At 43.6% G+C, this 22,179-nt stretch overlaps 1 protein-coding gene across 2 annotated transcripts in view; it reads right to left on the reverse strand.

The window, feature by feature from the left end:
* Window positions 1-22,179, reverse strand: part of lrp5 (low density lipoprotein receptor-related protein 5) — a 95,603-nt gene that overhangs the window by 41,123 nt on the left and 32,301 nt on the right. For both annotated transcript variants that reach the window (XM_083762495.1, XM_083762494.1), the window contains exons 8-11: window positions 20,688-20,776; window positions 18,321-18,539; window positions 16,766-16,854; window positions 16,410-16,581 (exon numbers count right to left, since the gene is read on the reverse strand). In XM_083762495.1, coding sequence (XP_083618621.1) covers window positions 16,410-16,581; window positions 16,766-16,854; window positions 18,321-18,539; window positions 20,688-20,776 — 569 coding nt within the window. The remainder of the gene's footprint in view (window positions 1-16,409; window positions 16,582-16,765; window positions 16,855-18,320; window positions 18,540-20,687; window positions 20,777-22,179) is intronic.

The following is a 22,179-nucleotide window of genomic DNA, read 5'->3' on the forward strand; positions in this document are numbered from 1 at the left end:
TCGTGCATTTTGCCATTATCATGCAGCTCGACAACAAAGTTACGGCCATGACAAAAACCCAGTTTTTGGTACAAAACCCACTCAGGAACCCTTTGATTTAAGCATTATGTTATACTTTAGCTATTGACAAATAGCAGATCTACAAGATCTACGGCATAGAGTGTCGCGCTACAAGCTTGTAGATCTGCAATTTTTGAAAAATCTTGAAAATCCTTACATATCCTTGACATGAAATAGTTTGAGAACCACTGACATAGAAACTGTCATGATTTACAATAGAAGGCATTTGTAGAATCTGGTTTCAGGTCTAAATGGGTTTAAAAAGAAGGACAAATTATTTCCCATTCCCTTTTATTTATTCAGTGCATCCCATCCATCCTCGGCTAATCTCACAAAACTCTACAGTCCAGGCCGGGGGGCGTCAAACTAATTTTAGGTGACGGGCGAGGCCGGTCAAACAAAGTGCATCTTATCTTAGCATCATATCTCAGCATCTCCCAGCCAGACTGGTACACAGAAACATACACACGCACAATCTTATCTTATCACAATCTTATTATTGTGTGTGTGTCTCAGTCAATGCTATGAATACAAACCGTTTGACCTTTCTAATATTGTTTAACATTGAAGAATAGTACACATAGCAAGCATTTCTCTCTCTTTCTCTCTGATTCGCACGCACACACACAAACGCGCGCGCGCACACACACACACACACGAGAAGATACAGGTACAGTATAGCAATCAGGAAGATGAGGCTCACTGCTATCGACACAGGGATGTGAACCCAAAGAGGTTTGTGTGCATTTGTGTGTGAGTGCGTGTGCAGTCTTCGTATGTGCGTGCGTGCGCGCGTGCATATGCAGTTTTGTCTGTGCACACAACTGTTCATTTAAGTGCCTATTGGTTGTGTTAGTACATAAGTGTGTGTGTGTGTGTGTGTGTGTGTGTGTGTGTGTGTGTGTGTGTGTGTGTGCGCGCGCCTGCGTGCGTGCGTGTGCGTGCCCTGGCCAAAGCGTCTGCAGGCCCAATCATTAGCATAGCCAGTGTTTTAAAGGGAGGCCCCAGCGTTTTATGAAGCCATCTCAAATCGTCTTTCACGGCTCTGAGAGGGGACAAAGCGTGGGGTCGCAGAGTGGCACCCGGAGGCCAACCTTCAAACAAAAACTCTGTTTCAGTCTTTTATTTCGTCCTTCATTGATCCTCTTAGCTACGCTACAATCCCGCAGGTGACAGTCAGACAGTGGTGGAAAGTAACTAAGTACATTTACTTACTAAGTACTGTCCATTTTGAGGTACTTTGTATACTACTTCCAAATTTCCAATACTTTTATTTCTACTCCACCTACATCTCGCGGTTCCAAATATTGTACTTTTTACTCCACTATACATTTATTTGAAATGTAGTTAAAGGTATATTCAGTGATTTCACTCAAAAAACCTTAGGTTTCGTTTTTGGCTGTGGGACCCAGCCTTTCGTCCAATCAGGATAGAGAGTCAAAAACGAAACCTAAGGTTTTTTGACCCCCAGGGGTTAACTGGGGACAGGGAGGAACTCCTTATATGGCCAGCACACTCTATAGTAGGGAGGATTATCACAACAAAACAAAAAAATAAGTGATATTTGAATTAAGTGAAATCACTGAATATACCTTTAATTTGTAGATTTTTTATTTTATTTTAAAAATATTTGTATAGCCTACATTTGAATGGGACATAATGAGTAAGGTGGAACATGATGAGAAAGGTAATCAAAATTAAGTAAATTTTGATTACCAGACTTTTACTTGTAACAGAGTATCGCTACATTGCCGTGTATGGATACTTTTACTCAAGTAAAACAACTGAGTACGTCTTCCAGCGCTGCAGTCAGAACGTAAGCGTTCCAGAGCAGAACCAAACAGGAACAGATCCCTTTCACCATAATGTGAGAAGCAGACGAGCAGCAAACCAAATCACTTTCTTCGGTTTCTGTCCAGTGCCCGACCGACCGCTTTTTTTCTTCGCCAAAGCATAAAATGGGTTTAAGATGGCCGACTAGAACTGGAGAAAGGTACTGCGCCTTAAAAGAAAATTCCATCATATACTCGCCCCATTGCCTCCCCGGCCCCCCCTCCTGTTTTCTAAGGTCTACCTCACATACACCCGTACACACACACACACACACACACACACACACACACACACACACACACACACACACACACACACACACACACACACACCATATGGCCCCACGGTGTGAATGAATGGCGCTACGCACGGCCAATCTGCATAATCACACAACAAAGCAGCCGTTTTGTGCGTCTGAAGAAAGCAACACATCAGTCAAAGCAGCAGCGGGCGGACACACACACACACACGCACGCACACTTGCACACACACACACACGCACACACACACACACACACACACTGCGAGCACACACCAAACACTCCTTGTGAAAGGAGGGGGGGGGGGGGTATGTGCCGGCAACTTCTGAGGATTTTCCTTTCCACTGGGACGGGGGGAGGGGTGGGGGGTTGGGGGAGGGGTGGGGGGTTCGGGGCGGGGCAGGGCGGGGAGGTTGCAGCAGGGGGGAGGGGGGGAGGCGGGGTGACGAGGTTGCAGCGGGGGAGTCGGATTTCTTAAAAAAGAAAAAAAAGAGACTTAAAAACAGATGGAGAGAAAAGAGAGAGAGAGAGAGAGAGAGAAAGAGAGAGAGGCTGTGAAGAAAGGGCACAATTCCTTCACTGTTGAAGGAGAAAGTCCTTCTGTCTAGGTGCCAGTAATTTATCATTCTGTCTCTCTCTCTACCTCTCTCTCTCTACCTCTCTCTCTACCTCTCTCTCCCTCTACACCTCTCTCTCTACACCTCTCTCTCTACCTCTCTCTCTCTACCTCTCTCTCTCTCCCTCTCCACCTCTCTCTCTACCTCTCTCTACCTCTACCTCTAACTCTCTCTCTCCACCTCTCTCTCTACCTCTCTCTCTCCACCTCTCTCTCTCTCTCTCTCCCTCTCTCTCTACTTCTCTCTCTCTCTCTCTCTCTCTCTCTACACCACTCTCTCTACCTCTCTCTACCTTTCTCTCTCCCTCTACCTCTCTCTCTACCTCTCTCTCTCTACCTCTCTACCTCTCTCTCTCCCTCTCTCTACCTCTCTCTCTCTCTCTCTCTCTCTCTCTCTCTCTCTCTGTTGAAGGTAAAGTCTTGGAGGCTGTTCAGTTTTCAGCTCGTTGGCAGGCTGACATCACCAGGGAATGAGCCTTACAACACATACGCATACACACAGGCATGTACTGTACGCACGTACACACACACACGAAATCTGCACATCTAAAATATGCACTATATTATCGCTGTAGTTAGTATGTGTATAGAATGCATTCCTCAAATGATATCCTATATATGGAACTATAGGAACAGGTCTATAAATGGAACTATAGGAACAGGTCTATATATGGAACTATAGGAACAGGTCTATATATGGAACTATAGGAACAGGTCTATATATGGAACTATAGGAACAGGTCTATATATGGAACTATAGGAACAGGTCTATATATGGAACTATAGGAACAGGTCTATAAATGGAACTATAGGAACAGGTCTATAAATGGAACTATAGGAACAGGTCTATAAATGGAACTATAGGAACAGGTCTATATATGGAACTATAGGAACAGGTCTATATATGGAACTATAGGAACAGGTGTATATATGGAACTATAGGAACAGGTCTATATATGGAACTATAGGAACAGGTGTATATATGGAACTATAGGAACAGGTCTATATATGGAACTATAGGAACAGGTCTATAAATGGAACTATAGGAACAGGTCTATATATGGAACTATAGGAACAGGTCTATATATGGAACTATAGGAACAGGTCTATAAATGGAACTATAGGAACAGGTCTATATATGGAACTATAGGAACAGGTCTATATATGGAACTATAGGAACAGGTCTATATATGGAACTATAGGAACAGGTCTATATATGGAACTATAGGAACAGGTGTATATATGGAACTATAGGAACAGGTCTATAAATGGAACTATAGGAACAGGTGTATATATGGAACTATAGGAACAGGTCTATATATGGAACTATAGGAACAGGTCTATAAATGGAACTATAGGAACAGGTCTATATATGGAACTATAGGAACAGGTCTATATATGGAACTATAGGAACAGGTCTATAAATGGAACTATAGGAACAGGTCTATATATGGAACTATAGGAACAGGTCTATAAATGGAACTATAGGAACAGGTCTATATATGGAACTATAGGAACAGGTCTATATATGGAACTATAGGAACAGGTCTATATATGGAACTATAGGAACAGGTCTATATATGGAACTATAGGAACAGGTCTATAAATGGAACTATAGGAACAGGTCTATATATGGAACTATAGGAACAGGTCTATATATGGAACTATAGGAACAGGTGTATATATGGAACTATAGGAACAGGTCTATATATGGAACTATAGGAACAGGTGTATATATGGAACTATAGGAACAGGTCTATATATGGAACTATAGGAACAGGTCTATAAATGGAACTATAGGAACAGGTCTATATATGGAACTATAGGAACAGGTCTATGTATGGAACTATAGGAACAGGTCTATATATGGAACTATAGGAACAGGTCTATATATGGAACTATAGGAACAGGTCTATCAGTATTAGAATCCTAGAAATGGGTGACATTGGGACACATTTTTTAAGGATATAGAACCCGCACAGAGAGCTGAGATATGGCTTAAGAGTCTAAGCCTTAAAGACTTCTTTATTAAATGAACCAAACAATGCTTAGTTTGATCCATCATTGATTTGTTTAATATAGAGAGTCATGTTTTTCCAAGGCCCACAGAACCAATGACACGTCAAAACAGTATTTATTTTTTTTAGTTGACAAAATGTTTTTATCCCCCTCTTTCTTTTTCTCGTGGAAACACAGAGGAAGCCTCCGTCTTTATAGCAACGACCAGGGGATCTATCGAACTGCAGATAAATTATTGACTACTTGAAAAGTACGGCAAAACTAAGTCGCTGGATTATTTATGCATTTACTCTGGGCAGTATAAATGAGTTCACCCACTGCCGATGTGCATGCATATAGTTAATTCTTTACTATAAGTGACAGTGGGACCGAAACATACAGAACAGCAAATGTTAATACCTCGACACATGCATAACAAGTGTTCTCAATACACTGATAGATGTACAGCACATAGAACAGAACATATAGATAGATGCATGTGTCTCTGACTAGAAAGACCAGAGGCATAATATCCTAGCCCCTTTAGGCTAGTGGTTAAGAGCCTTTAGTTTGACTGCTCAGTTGTCCCCGAATAGCTGTGCATATACTGCAACTGCATAGATGTAAACGGTTTGTTTATGTTGGAGATGTTTGTACATAATCCCCAAAATAAAGCAGACCCGTAATTTGTGGGTTATGGAGTTATAAAATGCCTCGTTTTCCATCTGTATATAGTGTAGTGTCAAGTCAACCTTTTTTTAGAAAAATACGGAACTGACCATAACAAAATAAATATTGATTGGCGGACTTACATTGGCTCAGCTCTATGATTTTAAGCGGAGCCATTTCTAATGTCCCCTCGACTAGCATCGATCTATAAATGCACCATGTCTCTTGTCTGTTCGTCTGAAATCCACGGTTCACCAGCACGGACTTCAAATTCGACACGCGCGTTCCACACCCCCACACGGGGAGCAGTGCCCGGTGTCGAGTCGGTCGGACCCAAAGCGGGTGCATTTCCGGTTCTCCAGAACTATAGCACAAAAGCCTCATTGGCTTGACAAAGAACTCCGTATATGGGCATAAACTTTAAAAGGGACACGGGACACATACCTATAACTAGAAGTGCACTCTGTCGAGTGTCTGTCGACCGCTACGAACGTTCAAATCTCAGCCTCCCTGTAAAACATTGAAATTAAATACTAAAGACTATAACTGTCTGTCAATGGTGACATAATTAATTATTATAATGTTTCAATATTGGTTGGGTAACCGGTAACGTGTATGTATACTATACATGTATGTAAGTTGTAAGTTGAAAGTACTATACTGTACTTTTATGTGCGTATGCTCGGTAGGTATATATATACTGATGTCGATGGTGACGTCATTAGGATTATGTTTCAGTGTCGGGTGAATTAAAGGTATAATGTATACATGTATGTAATCTGAAACCTATGATTATTACCTCACCATCAAAAGCCAGTTATAACCCGACATTGATATACATATCATAATTACGTCACCATCGATACCTGCCAAGCATACACGTGCATTCGTACCAGCACGACCACAATACTTGCGCGCTCTGCTTGTGACACCGAGAACGCCCGGGGGCTATTTAATCCATTACATTATAGCGCCCAGTCGACAACGGGAGGTATAAGAATTAATCTATCGCGACTATAGCGACTAGACTGCGGAGGGTCGTCAAACGCAGGATCTTTTTTCGTAATTAGACGGGGATGATTTAGATCGCGAGTTATTAACGTTTTTAATGTTTTCGTCTGCTAAACAGGGGGAGGGAGTTTTTTCGATGACGTCTCAACTCTTACGCGACATCGAGGATTGCCCAACAGGCGCTCCCAGGCTGTGGAGCCGCATGCGATCCGTTTTCATATCAATAAACTTCCGTCTTGCCCAGGCGGTGGCGTAACCGTCTGGGCTCCCGACTGGTAATCCAGTCACAGTGTGCCGCGGGTTCGACTCCCGAGCCTGACACGGCCTTTACTGCATGTCTTCCCCCATCCCTCTCCCGTTTCCTGTCAGCCTACTGTCTGTCCCTTCAAAAACTAATAAAAGGCGTAAGCCGCAAAAAAATATAAAAAAATAAAATAATAAATAAACTTCCGTCTTTTGGACAATACTTCGTCCTTTGCGTTACTAATAGAAAAGACGAATATACTTCGTCCTGGGCGTTCTATTTGATAACTGGGTGGGGCATTTGGGGTATTTCCGGTTGTCCGGAATCAGCACAAAAGCCTCTGCCCGGGCTCTGGACCCGATCACCCCTATATCTCCATATATGGATCTGGGCCTGTTCTGACATCACAACACGGGCACCGCTCTAGTTCATCTAATTTGATTTGATCACCAGATCTGATTTTATCATCTCAAGTCTAAAGACTGATACGGAGTACAGACGTATATAAACGTGTGAAAATGAATGTGTTAAAACACGCACACAAAGACACGGAGCACCCCAGCGGACACACAATGCAAAACGTCTTCACACCCAGAAGCAATTTCTTTTCAACGACACAAGAAAAAGAAGGGAGAAAAGTGGGAAAAGTCTTTTGAGATAGACCCTTTCACCCTGACAGAGAGAGAGAGAAACCTCCCCTTTTCAATTGGTAAGCATTCAGCCGGGGAACGCAATAATTCAGTTCCCGCTCTCTCTCTCTGTCTCTCTCTGTCTCTCTCTCTCTCTCTCTCTCTGTGTTTATTTTACATTTTTAGTTTCCTATACATTTTGTTTTAAATTATTATTTCAAAACATTTTCAAAAAACATTCCCAAAAAGCCAAGTTTTCCATCAATTCAATGAGTTAAAATTTTGTATAATTTGTATATAAGCTCGCACAAGCTGTGTGCTCGGGTCCCGGGGCCAAACGTCAAAAATCTCTCTTTTGGGTCTCGGCCTGAAAGGTTTGGTAAACGCTGCTCTAGTCATACCCTGTGAGGTAAACAAACAAGTCTGTGTTGTTTAGATACCAGACACCGCGTCCCAAGGGACAAACTGGTCAGCATTGCAACAAATAAAGCATTCCATCCACACACACACACACACACATAAAAAAAAAAAAGAGAGAGAAAACATTAAATGAAAACACACAATAGCTGCAGGAACTAGAAGGAGAAAGCTAGAAAAGAGAAGAGAAGCAAAGGGTCATTAGAGTTAAGTCTATAATGAGCGTGTGTGTGTGTGTGTGTGTGTCTGTGTGCGTGCACTGCGGTACGCCCCCCCCCCCCCCCCCCCCACACACACACACACACCCTCTTCAGTCCCATTCACAGTGTGAGGAGCAGAATGGAGGAGACAGGGGAGGCCTGCATTAGGAGTGTTTAGTGAAAAGAGCAAGGACAACTAAACACAACCCTGCCGCTCCCCCCCCCTCCCCATCCCACCTCTTTCTTCTGAACTCCATCCTCTACTGGCTCTCAACAGTGGGATGGAGGGACCTCCAGGGGACCCTAGGCAGGCAGGGTTCCCCGGGGGCCCCCCTGGTTAAAATAGGAGGTAAATTCCCCTTTTCGCGGGTTTTATCTGCTCACTGCTTGTTAGAGCAAGGACAGGCCGGCTATTGGTTTTACTCCTGCCGTTGTCCTACAAATAAATTGTTGCTCCCAGATTTTCAAAGTGCGGGTCGCAACCAACGAGCTTTGGCTATTTCGACGTCCTTGCCATGGACACGCTTTTAAGACATTTCTGGAAAAACGGGAATTTTGATAAATTATTGTGAGATTGACTGTTTGCTAGTTTCACCAGGTGGAGCAGGAAATGGGCCAAAGCATACATGCAGCCCCCACCTCCACTTAATGCCGAATATTGATATATTTATTTCAGCTGTTACAATTCCAAACATGCAAACATGACATGATTTAATTACATCAGTCCATATTAGTAGCTGAATGACTAGTATTAGAATTGTATTTTTTAATTTTTTTACGTCCATTGAATTTGTATTTAGTTCATAAAGTTAACATAACTATAATTAAAGGCATTTGAAATTAAATAAAAGTGTAACTTCTAATTAAAAAAATAGCAAAAGATAATTCAGGATTTAAATTCAAATCATAGCTGATTTACAAGCTCAAAACAAAACAAAACACCAGCTCACTGGCCTTGTGGTTAGAGTGTCCGCCCCGAAACTGGGAGGTCGGGGTTCAATCCCCGGCCGGGTCATACCAAAGACACTCAGCATCAAGGGTTGGATTGGAGGGTAAGTCCCTGCGACATACTAGCGTCATGTCCAGGGGGTGTACTTGTCTTGTACAGTTGCCTCACGCTACAGAAACAGGAGATAGGCTCCTGCCCTATGGGCCTCATGGCAAGGCTACTTACTACTACAAGCTCAAAACGCGTCGCACTGCGACACATTCTTTTTTGCTTTATGCAATATGGCCCTCTGGAGTGAGTGTGGCCCTCTGGAGTGAGTGTGGCCCTCTGGAGTGAGTGTGGCCCTCTGGAGAGAGTGTGGCCCTCTGGAGTGAGTGTGGCCCTCTGGAGTGAGTGTGGCCCTCTGGAGTGAGTGTGGCCCTCTGCAGTGAGTGTGGCCCTCTGGAGTGAGTGTGGCCCTCTGGAGAGAGTGTGGCCCTCTGGAGTGAGTGTGGCCCTCTGGAGTGAGTGTGGCCCTCTGCAGTGAGTGTGGCCCTCTGCAGTGAGTGTGGCCCTCTGGAGAGAGTGTGGCCCTCTGCAGTGAGTGTGGCCCTCTGCAGTGAGTGTGGCCCTCTGGAGAGAGTGTGGCCCTCTGGAGTGAGTGTGGCCCTCTGGAGAGAGTGTGGCCCTCTGCAGTGAGTGTGGCCCTCTGCAGTGAGTGTGGCCCTCTGGAGAGAGTGTGGCCCTCTGGAGAGAGTGTGGCCCTCTGGAGAGAGTGTGGCCCTCTGCAGTGAGTGTGGCTCTCTGCAGTGAGTGTGGCCCTCTGGAGAGAGTGTGGCCCTCTGTAGTGAGTGTGGCCCTCTGCAGTGAGTGTGGCCCTCTGCAGTGAGTGTGGCCCTCTGGAGAGAGTGTGGCCCTCTGGAGTGAGTGTGGCCCTCTGGAGTGAGTGTGGCCCTCTGGAGAGAGTGTGGCCCTCTGGAGAGAGTGTGGCCCTCTGGAGAGAGTGTGGCCCTCTGGAGAGAGTGTGGCCCTCTGGAGTGAGTGTGGACCACTCCAAGTTGCCCTCCCTGGACCAAAGAGCACAGCATCCGCTGTTCATTTGTTTGGGTAGATCTCTGCTCCCCACATGCACACTTCAGCCTCTCTCCGTCTAATTCTGGCCCATGGCCAATTGCCTGTTCATGACTGATGCCTACAAGACCTTAATGCTAATTCCACCAATCACTTGGCAGGTGTACACTTTTAACGGTATTTATTTACTATTTAAACATCCAATTTGAGCTAGTTAAGTTCTATTGATAGAAACCGCATAGACTGGCAGGAAATGGGGGGAGAGAGAGGGGGGGTGAGGGGGGTCTGGGGTGACACGCAGAAAAGGTCGTCGGGGATCGACTGCATTAATTGGCAGCCTAGGTGCCCAGATGGATACGGCAGCCGTGCGGGCCATGATACACTTTTAAACACTTTCAGGGTGGTAAATGATCACCATCTGGCCACGGGCGTGTCGCACACGCAACACACACACACACACACACACACACACACACACACACACACACACACACAATATAACGGCAATATATAAATAAATGGTGACGCACGAAAGATGCGTATATTAGATTGTGTCTGTGGAGAAATGCCGTGCTGCTCGGCCGAAAGATTCGATACGATTATAAAAGAGCAGAAGCACATATAATTGATTGAACACATCACATCAGATCAGTTCAGAATAAAACCAAAATGTGAAGTTTGGTCCAATGTTGGCTCGTGAATGGAAAGGATTATGTAAGACTACATTCTTTGCACACGCACACACACACGCAGGCACGCGCACGCATGCATGCACAGTGGATGACACACACAAAAGCTGACTTTTTTTTATTGGTCAGTCAGTCAGTCAGTCAGTCAGTCAGTCAGTCAGACAGACAGACAGACAGACAGACAGACAGACAGACAGACAGACAGACAGACAGACAGACAGCTGTCCAGAAAAAAGTAGAGGTGGTCCGATTTTCACTCCAAATCGGCAAATTTACCAGATCTGGAGTGGTATAAAAGTCAACCAGATATCGTTTTGCATTTTTGCGACAGGCCTAAACATTCTCCCCTTCCTCCCCCCACACACACAGGAACAGTTTTGTCATGGGTTTTGACATATAATAATTTTGGGGATATTCAATTTTTCCCCTCGATATTGGTTTCGGCCGATCATGAGAAAAACAATCGGTCCCCAAGAAAACCTGATCGGAGACCCCAGTATCAATAAGCTTGTGGCTTGTCGAGCCTGTTATCGGGCATAGCGTGGATTAAATGATTGATGTGGGGGGGGGGGGGGGGGGTGGCGCATCTCCGACAAATAGGTGTGAATGTGAACGGTTTTGCCGACGTGCGAATGGGAGACAATTTAAAACAAAGGCGGCTAACATGCTGTAGTTTGCTACTAACTTTGCATGCACAGCACAAGGGCTGCCAAACTAGGCTATCTTTTGTTGTTTTTCTTATTTTTTAAAACTGGGCAAGCTCTCTAAACTGACTGAGCCACAGTAAGGGGAGGCGAGACGCGACGGGTGGCCGTGGTTGCATTATGCTTGCGCCGTGGAAATATGGTGGAACGGGTGAAAAGGTTTTGGTTACATTAAAAAGAAAAGGGGGGAGCGCTAAATGCAATAATGTAGCACAGTTGTTAACTTAATTAGTACATGCACGAAAGGGATCATTTCGACAATGCATAGGCCTCTGTCAATGCACTGCATTGTGCCCAAATGCAATACCTGCACAGAGTCGAAACAACACAGGATTGACCGTCCTTTTCCAACCTAGACATGTGGCGCATGCTGCCCAGCAACTTGCAGCAAGACTCCGTTGCCATCATTTATAATCCAATTCATAATACGTTTGGGAGACTCAAATCTCCCTCCCTGCCATATAGAGTTCTAATAGTAATTAAATGTGCGACTTTGCCGACTTCTCAGTCTATCGCAAGGCAGATCTACAAGCTCACAAAGCGGTGCAACCAGACGCAGTGTGAGCTTGTAGTTTGGCTATTTTCGATGCGTGACACTGTCGTACGATGACGTATACAATACATTGCGCTTTTCAAGTGACGGTACACATTAACAGTTCTGTGTGTGTGTGTGTGTGTGTGTGAGAGAGAGAGAGAGAGAGACACACACCATCATGGCATACAAACGCTCACAACTGGGTTGAACTGGCCAATAAAAATAAGGTTCTGTTCAGAATGTATTGTCTCCCAGCTTTCCACAAAAGAATAGCAAATGCTCGATAGTGGGCTCAATAAGCCTGCTCGATAAGGACCCGGCTCAATAAGCCTGCTCGATAAGGTGATCGTTATCACTAAAATTAACGAGCTCCATCCCTAAGTGTGAGCATAAGTATTGATCTCAAATCAGCCCAAGCTCAAAGGCTCCAAACCAACAACAACACAGCACTGTAACAAACTGTATCAACAACACAGCGCTGTAACAAACTGTAACAACAACACAGCGCTGTAACAAACTGTAACAACAACACAGCGCTGTAACAAACTGTAAAAACAACACAGCACTGTAACAAACTGTAACAACAACACAGCACTGTAACAAACTGTAACAACAACACAGCGCTGTAACACACTGTAACAACAACACAGCACTGTAACAAACTGTAACAACAACACAGCGCTGTAACAAACTGTAACAACAACACAGCGCTGTAACAAACTGTAACAACAACACAGCGCTGTAACAAACTGTAACAACAACACAGCACTGTAACAAACTGTAACAACAACACAGCACTGTAACACACTGTAACAACAACACAGCGCTGTAACACACTGTAACAACAACACAGCGCTGTAACAAACTGTAACAACAACACAGCACTGTAACAAACTGTAACAACAACACAGCACTGTAACAAACTGTAACAACAACACAGCGCTGTAACAAACTGTAACAACAACACAGCACTGTAACAAACTGTAACAACAACACAGCACTGTAACAAACTGTAACAACAACACAGCGCTGTAACAAACTGTAACAACAACACAGCACTGTAACAAACTGTAACAACGACACAGCACTGTAACACACTGTAACAACAACACAGCGCTGTAACAAACTGTAACAACAACACAGCACTGTAACAAACTGTAACAACAACACATCAATGTAACAAACTGTAACAACAACACAGCACTGTAACACACTGTAACAACAACACAGCACTGTAACAAACTGTAACAACAACACAGCACTGTAACAAACTGTAACAACAACACAGCACTGTAACAAACTGTACCAACAACACAGCGCTGTAACAAACTGTAACAACAACACAGCACTGTAACAAACTGTAAAAACAACACAGCACTGTAACAAACTGTAACAACAACACAGCACTGTAACACTGTAACAACAACACAGCGCTGTAACAAACTGTAACAACAACACAGCGCTGTAACAAACTGTAACAACAACACAGCGCTGTAACACACTGTAACAACAACACAGCACTGTAACAAACTGTAACAACAACACAGCACTGTAACAAACTGTAACAACACAGCACTGTAACAAACTGTAACAACAACACAGCGCTGTAACAAACTGTAACAACAACACAGCGCTGTAACAAACTGTAACAACAACACAGCGCTGTAACAAACTGTAACAACAACACAGCACTGTAACAAACTGTAACAACAACACAGCGCTGTAACAAACTGTAACAACAACACATCAATGTAACACACTGTAACAACAACACAGCGCTGTAACAAACTGTAACAACAACACAGCACTGTAACACTGTAACAACAACACAGCGCTGTAACAAACTGTAACAACAACACAGCACTGTAACACACTGTAACAACAACACAGCGCTGTAACAAACTGTAACAACAACACAGCGCTGTAACAAACTGTAACAACAACACAGCACTGTAACAAACTGTAACAACAACACAGCACTGTAACACACTGTAACAACAACACAGCACTGTAACAAACTGTAACAACAACACAGCGCTGTAACAAACTGTAACAACAACACAGCGCTGTAACAAACTGTAACAACAACACAGCACTGTAACAAACTGTAACAACAACACAGCGCTGTAACAAACTGTAACAACAACACAGCACTGTAACACACTGTAACAACAACACAGCGCTGTAACAAACTGTAACAACAACACAGCACTGTAACACTGTAACAACAACACAGCGCTGTAACAAACTGTAACAACAACACAGCACTGTAACACACTGTAACAACAACACAGCGCTGTAACAAACTGTAACAACAACACAGCGCTGTAACAAACTGTAACAACAACACAGCACTGTAACAAACTGTAACAACAACACAGCACTGTAACACACTGTAACAACAACACAGCACTGTAACAAACTGTAACAACAACACAGCGCTGTAACAAACTGTAACAACAACACAGCACTGTAACAAACTGTAACAACAACACAGCACTGTAACACACTGTAACAACAACACAGCGCTGTAACAAACTGTAACAACAACACAGCGCTGTAACAAACTGTAACAACAACACAGCACTGTAACAAACTGTAACAACACAGCGCTGTAACAAACTGTAACAACAACACAGCACTGTAACACTGTAACAACAACACAGCGCTGTAACAAACTGTAACAACAACACAGCGCTGTAACAAACTGTAAAAACAACACAGCGCTGTAACAAACTGTAACAACAACACAGCACTGTAACAAACTGTAACAACAACACAGCACTGTAACAAACTGTAACAACAACACAGCGCTGTAACAAACTGTAACAACAACACAGCACTGTAACAAACTGTAACAACAACACAGCGCTGTAACAAACTGTAACAACAACACAGCGCTGTAACAAACTGTAACAACAACACAGCGCTGTAACAAACTGTAACAACAACACAGCACTGTAACAAACTGTAACAACAACACAGCACTGTAACACACTGTAACAACAACACAGCACTGTAACAAACTGTAACAACAACACAGCACTGTAACAAACTGTAACAACAACACAGCGCTGTAACAAACTGTAACAACAACACAGCGCTGTAACAAACTGTAACAACAACACAGCGCTGTAACAAACTGTAACAACAACACAGCACTGTAACAAACTGTAACAACAACACAGCACTGTAACAAACTGTAACAACAACACAGCGCTGTAACAAACTGTAACAACAACACAGCACTGTAACAAACTGTAACAACAACACATCACTGTAACAAACTGTAAAAACAACACAGCGCTGTAACAAACTGTAACAACAACACAGCACTGTAACACACTGTAACAACAACACAGCACTGTAACAAACTGTAACAACAACACAGCACTGTAACACACTGTAACAACACAGCACTGTAACAAACTGTAACAACACAGCACTGTAACAAACTGTAACAACACAGCACTGTAACAAACTGTAACAACAACACAGCGCTGTAACAAACTGTAACAACAACACAGCACTGTAACAAACTGTAACAACACAGCACTGTCTGTAACACACTGTAACAACAACACAGCACTGTAACAAACTGTAAAAACAACACAGCACTGTAACAAACTGTAACAACACAGCACTGTAACAAACTGTAACAACAACACAGCACTGTAACACTGTAACAAGTAATCGAATTTCGCTTTTATCTGCTGACATGATTAGAGGTGAAGTGGTTTCTCTCCTACCTCTAGTGTTTGATTTCGTCGACTAAAACTATGACGAAAACTGAATAGAAACTACATAAGAACTAAGCCATAATGACAAAAACTAAATATATTGACAATTCCGTCAACAAATAAAAAGTTAAACGAAACTAAAATGTTAGTGAGGGACTAGTGGAGAAGAGATCTAGTAGAACTAAAAGACAAGTCATTTTATGTTTGGTTTGCGTGCTAAAAGATTGCAGATCTACAAGCTCACAACGCGTCGCAGGCAGCACGACGCATTGTGAGCTTGTAGATCCGCTATTTTGTGTAAAATCAGCCATTATGACGGCATCAAGGCCTACCTAAATACATTTCAGTCGACTAAATCAACTGTAGATTTAGTCGACTAAAACCTTTGACATTTCAGATGACTATAAAATATGACAAAAAACTAAATGGAAATGTATTCAAAAGGCTGACTAAAACTAAAATCAAAATGTGTCACGTCCTGTCCTAGGACGTACCACGTCCCCCCCCCCCCCCCCCTGATAGACTGACACCTATGGACTCAGCTGCAGACAATATTGCCATCACGGCTTGACGGTATGTATGTGTTCTGTGTGATTCTGTGCTCTGTCTTAATCGTTTCCTTGACGCGTCGCGTCGCGTGTGTGTACCTTGTCGTCTACAAGCCCCGCGAGGCGTCCTGTGTCCCAAGTTATCCGTGAATAGCAAGCAATAAAGTACTCCGGTCGTCCTCCCTGTATATACTCCCGCACCAAAAGCCACAACGTGACAATGTGCTGTCAAATCAAAACAACGACGGCCTACTAACCTCTATCTTGTCCGTCTTGGCGTCTCCCCAGTAGAGCTTCCCCGCGGTGTGGTCGATGGCCAGGCCGTTGGGCCAGCCCAGAGAGCTGTTGAGCAGCACCAGCCTCTCCGTGCCGTCCAGGTGGGCGCGCTCGATCTTGGGACGCTCGCCCCAGTCGGTCCAGTACATGAAGCTGGACGGAGAGAGGGGAGAGAGTGAGTGAATACCATGGAACGTGTCCACTGACTTGTCATAAATGTGCGGGTGTGCACACACACACACACACACACACAGTTACACACCCACACACAGTTGCACACACACACACACACACACACACACACACACACACACACACACAGTAGAGTAGTACCTACCCATTAACCGGGTCCAGGACAATGGCTCTTGGTTCATCCAGGTTTTCAGAGATCAGTATTTTCCGGGAGGTTCCATTTAGTCTGGTGACCTGTGTTATTATACCATATACGACAATTACAATTACACCAAGAATGAATGATATAAATAAAAACAGACCGTCCATTTCAAACCGTTTGAGTGCCAGGGACGTTATCCCGTCTTTATTACGTCTTTGCGATGGATGCCACGGGCGTTAAGACGTCTTTAACCCATTCTGACCTGAGATCAGATTCATACGAGGTTTCCGCCGGACACACACTGGTCTGATGAACCCATTCTGACCTGAGATCAGATTCTAAAAATGTCAGTCGCTCTTTGATTTTTCAAAAATAGCAGACCTACAAGCTCGTATCGCGCCACTCGGTGGCGCGATATGAGCTTGTAGATCTGCTATTTTTCAATAGATAAAGCATAACATGATGCTAACACCAAAATGGGTGCCCGGTCAGAATGGGTTAAAATATATATATATATATATATATATATTCTTATTTTTTTTTTTTTTTTTATCCATATTTTGAAAATTCCTCTAATCTGGTGTACAGGTGACGACATGCACATTACATGCATAATATAATTACAAATTCTTTCTTTCTTTATAATGGGAGAATTGGCACTCACAAAGACATTACTGGTGACCACCAGGTGGCGCTGAAGGAGTTTTAAGTACAACAGTATACAATGTATATGTTATCAGTCACTGACTGAAAATGTAATGATGACGTTTAGGTATGATCATAATCATTATGATCATTTTACAGCCAACCCGTTGAAAAACATCACAGATCGTAAGGCATCGACCTCTTTGTTTTGACGACACTTCTGAGACCATTCGCGTTTATGGAAGATGCTTCTATTGCTATATAGTTGGATCACTTAAAATACTCGGCAATACGAAAACGTGTCGTGTGTGAGCTTGTAGATCTGCAATTTTCGGCGCGCAGCATGCATGCTTTTTTCGAAATGAAATGAATCCAAATGAGGTGAAATGAGTCGCGGCGACTGAGAACTTAACCCATTTTGGGGCGGGAACCCCTTTTGGTGTAAGCATTATGTTGTGCTTTAGCTATTGCAAAAAATAGCAGATCTACAAGCTCATAGCGCGCCACTGAGTGGCGCGCTACGAGCTTGTAGGTCTGCTATTTTTTGAAAAATCCAAGAACCACTGACATAGAAACATAGCTTTTTCAGAAAACTGTCAGGATGTCAGAAGACATCTTTAGAATCTGATCTCAGGTCAGAATGGGTATAACCCATTCTGAACGGGCACCCATTTTGGTGTCACGCTTTAGCTATTGAAAAATAGCAGATCTACAAGCTCATATCGCGCCACCGAGTGGCGCGATACGAGCTTGTAGGTCTGCTATTTTTGTAAAAAAAATCGAACGACTGACATTTTTTAGAATCTGATCTCAGGTCAGAATGGGTTCATCAGACCAGCGTGTGTCCAGTTGGAAACCTCGTATGAATCTGATCTCAGGTCAGAATGGGTTTAAAATAAATCCATGGTCTCACCTCGATGCGGTCCGTGCCGGTGTCGGTCCAGTACAGGTTCCGGGCCACCCAGTCCACGGCGATGCCGTCCGGGTGGTTGACCTCCGTGGTCACCAGCGTGGTGGCGTCGCTGCCGTCGATGCGCGAGCGGCGGATGGCCTTGACCTCGTCGTCCGTCCAGTAGACGTAGCCGTCCACCGGGTCGTAGTCTATGGCGATGGCGTGGCGGATGTTGTGCACCTGCAAAAAACGGCACGGGAGAGAATACAATTTAGGGCTGACCTCGATTACCGTAATTTCCGGACTATAAGCCGCGGCTTTTTACCCATGATTTGAACCCTGCGGCTTATACAACGGTGCGGCTAATCTATGGATTTTTTTCAGCTAACGCAGAGCCATCTCAGGCTCTGAGCTAACGTTTTTTTGCCCCAAAAAATTGTATATAAAAATACAATATTTACAAAAATATACAAAAATATTGTATTATTCCACTAGGTCTGTGGGGGACATAAACACATTTGAACATTCTGACCTTTTTCTTTTTTTGCTCAGTCGACTATTAGTCGACTAACAGCAAATTTATTCATCTATCAGTCGACTATACAAATCCTTAGTCGGGGACAGCCCTAATACAATTCAATTCAATTTTTTTCAATTCAAAGGGCTTTATTGAGCATGTGAAAACATACGTTTACGTTGCCAAAAGCAGAAAGAACAATACGACGATACAGCAATTACAATCAAAACGAGAATGATGTACATTTTGAAGGTCAGAATCTTCAATAGATCAAATTCTATGTGCCGAGGTCACTCGATGCAGGTATAGTGCAGGAATATACAATGATTAGTCTTTAGGGTGGTTGTGTTCCGTTTGATATCCTTCTCCTATCACAGCAACTCACACATCTTGCTGCTGTGTTTTGCACATTGTTGTACTTCGCCCAGCAGATATGGGAGTTTTTTGTCATTGGTCATGTTTTCAAAATCTCTGTGTGTGGTTGTAATCTGTGGGAAGTATGTGTCTCTGATGTCTTGGTACAATGGACAGATGATTAGGAAGTGTAGCTCGGTTTCCACTTCATTTTGTGTGCAGTGGATGTATACAATGGATATTGAACAATGGATATTGAACAATGGATATTGAACACACCAGGATAGGAGAATAAAATGAAAACACCAGTGGGTTTTCACCAGGACAGGAGAATACAATGAAAACACCAGTGGGTTTTAACCAGGACAGGAGAATACAATGAAAACACAAGTGGTTTTCACCAGGACAGGAGAATACAATGAAAACACCAGTGTGTTTTCACCAGGACAGGAGAATACAATGAAAACACAAGTGGTTTTCACCAGGACAGGAGAATACAATGAAAACACAAGTTGTTATCACCAGGACAGGAGAATACAATGAAAACACAAGTGGTTTTCACCAGGACAGGAGAATACAATGAAAACACGCAGTGGGTTTTCACCAGGACAGGAGAATACAATGAAAACACGCAGTGGGTTTTCACCAGGACAGGAGAATACAATGAAAACACCAGTGGTTTTCACCAGGACAGGAGAATACAATGAAAACACGCAGTGGGTTTTCACCAGGACAGGAGAATACAATGAAAACACAAGTGGTTTTCACCAGGACAGGAGAATACAATGAAAACACGCAGTGGGTTTTCACCAGGACAGGAGAATACAATGAAAACACCAGTGGTTTTCACCAGGACAGGAGAATACTGTACAATGAAAACACCAAGTGGTTTTCACCAGGACAGGAGAATACAATGAAAACACCAGTGGTTTTCACCAGGACAGGAGAATACAATGAAAACACCAGTGGTTTTCACCAGGACAGGAGAATACAATGAAAACACCAGTGGTTTTCACCAGGACAGGAGAATACAATGAAAACACCAGTGGTTTTCACCAGGACAGGAGAATACAATGAAAACACCAGTGGTTTTCACCAGGACAGGAGAATACAATGAAAACACCAAGTGGTTTTCACCAGGACAGGAGAATACAATGAAAACACCAAGTGGTTTTCACCAGGACAGGAGAATACAATGAAAACACCAAGTGGTTTTCACCATGGGCTCCGGAGGGGACCTATAGCTCCCCAGGGGTCCTTCCGGGGGTTTCTGAGGGTTCCCGGCTGATGGATAGTTAGTAACTAAATGGGCCCTTGGAATTTGTACCCTCTATGTGTTAAATGCACAAGAGAGACCGCGAGTGCATTTTCCGGCAGCATCAGTCACGGCGTCGCCGGCAACTGCCGATAACAGTCGATGCTACCGATTATATTGTGCATCTTTAAAGGGAATGTAACAGAATAATACAGCAGAATGGAGTGGAATAGAACAGACAGTCTGTGTGTATACAGTATACCTGTAGAACGATGTCTGTGAAGTCTGGTAGGTCCAGTGAGATCCTCCTCAGGTCAGTTCGGCGAGCCAACAGCAGAACCTGCTCAGCTCCTGGACGTGGAAACAGCAGAAAATCCTTAGGCTAAATTATATATTTTTTATAAACAGCTATAGATTCTGCCTTCCGTCCGCAAACGTTAAACATGTCGGTATGTCTGTCGGTATGTCTGTCGGTATACCGACAGACATATATGTCTGTTGGCATGTCTTGTCGGTATGTCTGTTGGTACAGTATGTCTGTTGGTACAGTATGTCTGTTGGTATGTCTGTTGGTATGTCGGTCGGTATGTCTGTCGGTATGTTTCAAGGTTTGGTATAAGGTCAATAATTTATTTGAGCGCCCCTCACTTCACTGACTTTCCATCATCAAACAATGTCTTACAAATTGCATAGCTGGGGCCCTTATTAAAATCTACTAGTAGACATTCATTATTTATTCTGAAGCCGACAGGAATTAGCTCTTCTCATTATTGCGGTTTTGGATGAGATTGGGGCCAATACAAACTCCTACAGAATACTAATTTTTTTAATCTGTTATTTTATTTTATTGGATTTATATATATGTATATATATACTGTATATTCATGAGCCAAACTCAAATCCTGTAAGTCAATCAGCTCTCTCTCTGTATCTCTCTCTCTCACCTCCCTCAGCATTAGTGTCAGACTCTCTCTCTCTCTCTCTCTCTCTCTCTCTCATCTCTCACGCTCTGACGCTCACATGGCCAGCTGCAGCCCAACAACCAATCAGCATTAGGCTTCCATCAGGCCAGAACCCAATCACATTTGACAAGTCGGTAAAACGTTCCCCTGTTTAACTAAACGACTGGAGCGAGGGAAGAATAAATTAAGGGAGAGAGAGAGAGAGAGAGAAAGAAAGAAAGAAAGAAAGAGAAGGAGGGAGCGTCTGAGATTCCAATCTTTTCCTCGCTCCACTTCACCTCAGACACAAAGCGTCCTTAAAGACACCCCCCCCACACACACACACACACTGCTGCCACCACGATAACAAACACCTTCAATTTAACCAGTCAAGCTCAACAAATTAGAGACATGGACGCTTGCTCATTTACTCTTACAAACACACACACACACACACACACACACACACACACACACACACACACACACACACACACACACACACACACACACACACAGGGTTGAGTCTGACAAAGAGGTATTGTGTTTATATTGTCAGTGACTGTCAGTGATTGTTGAGTGACTGGATGGCATCCTTCACTCACTCAAACTTAATGCATTCATACTACATTAGGCCTAACACACACACACACACACACACACACACACACACACACACACACACACACGCGCACACACACACACACACACACTCACACACACAGAGAGACAGGCCGACGGGCAAACAAAAACAAGCTAGCAGAGTGTATCTTGTGGCAGTAGAATAAGGCTCTATTGTTTTATGATCGTGGG

Source organism: Protomyctophum parallelum, assembly GCF_964188405.1.
Source record: "Protomyctophum parallelum genome assembly, chromosome: 4".
Lineage (NCBI taxonomy): Eukaryota > Metazoa > Chordata > Actinopteri > Myctophiformes > Myctophidae > Protomyctophum > Protomyctophum parallelum.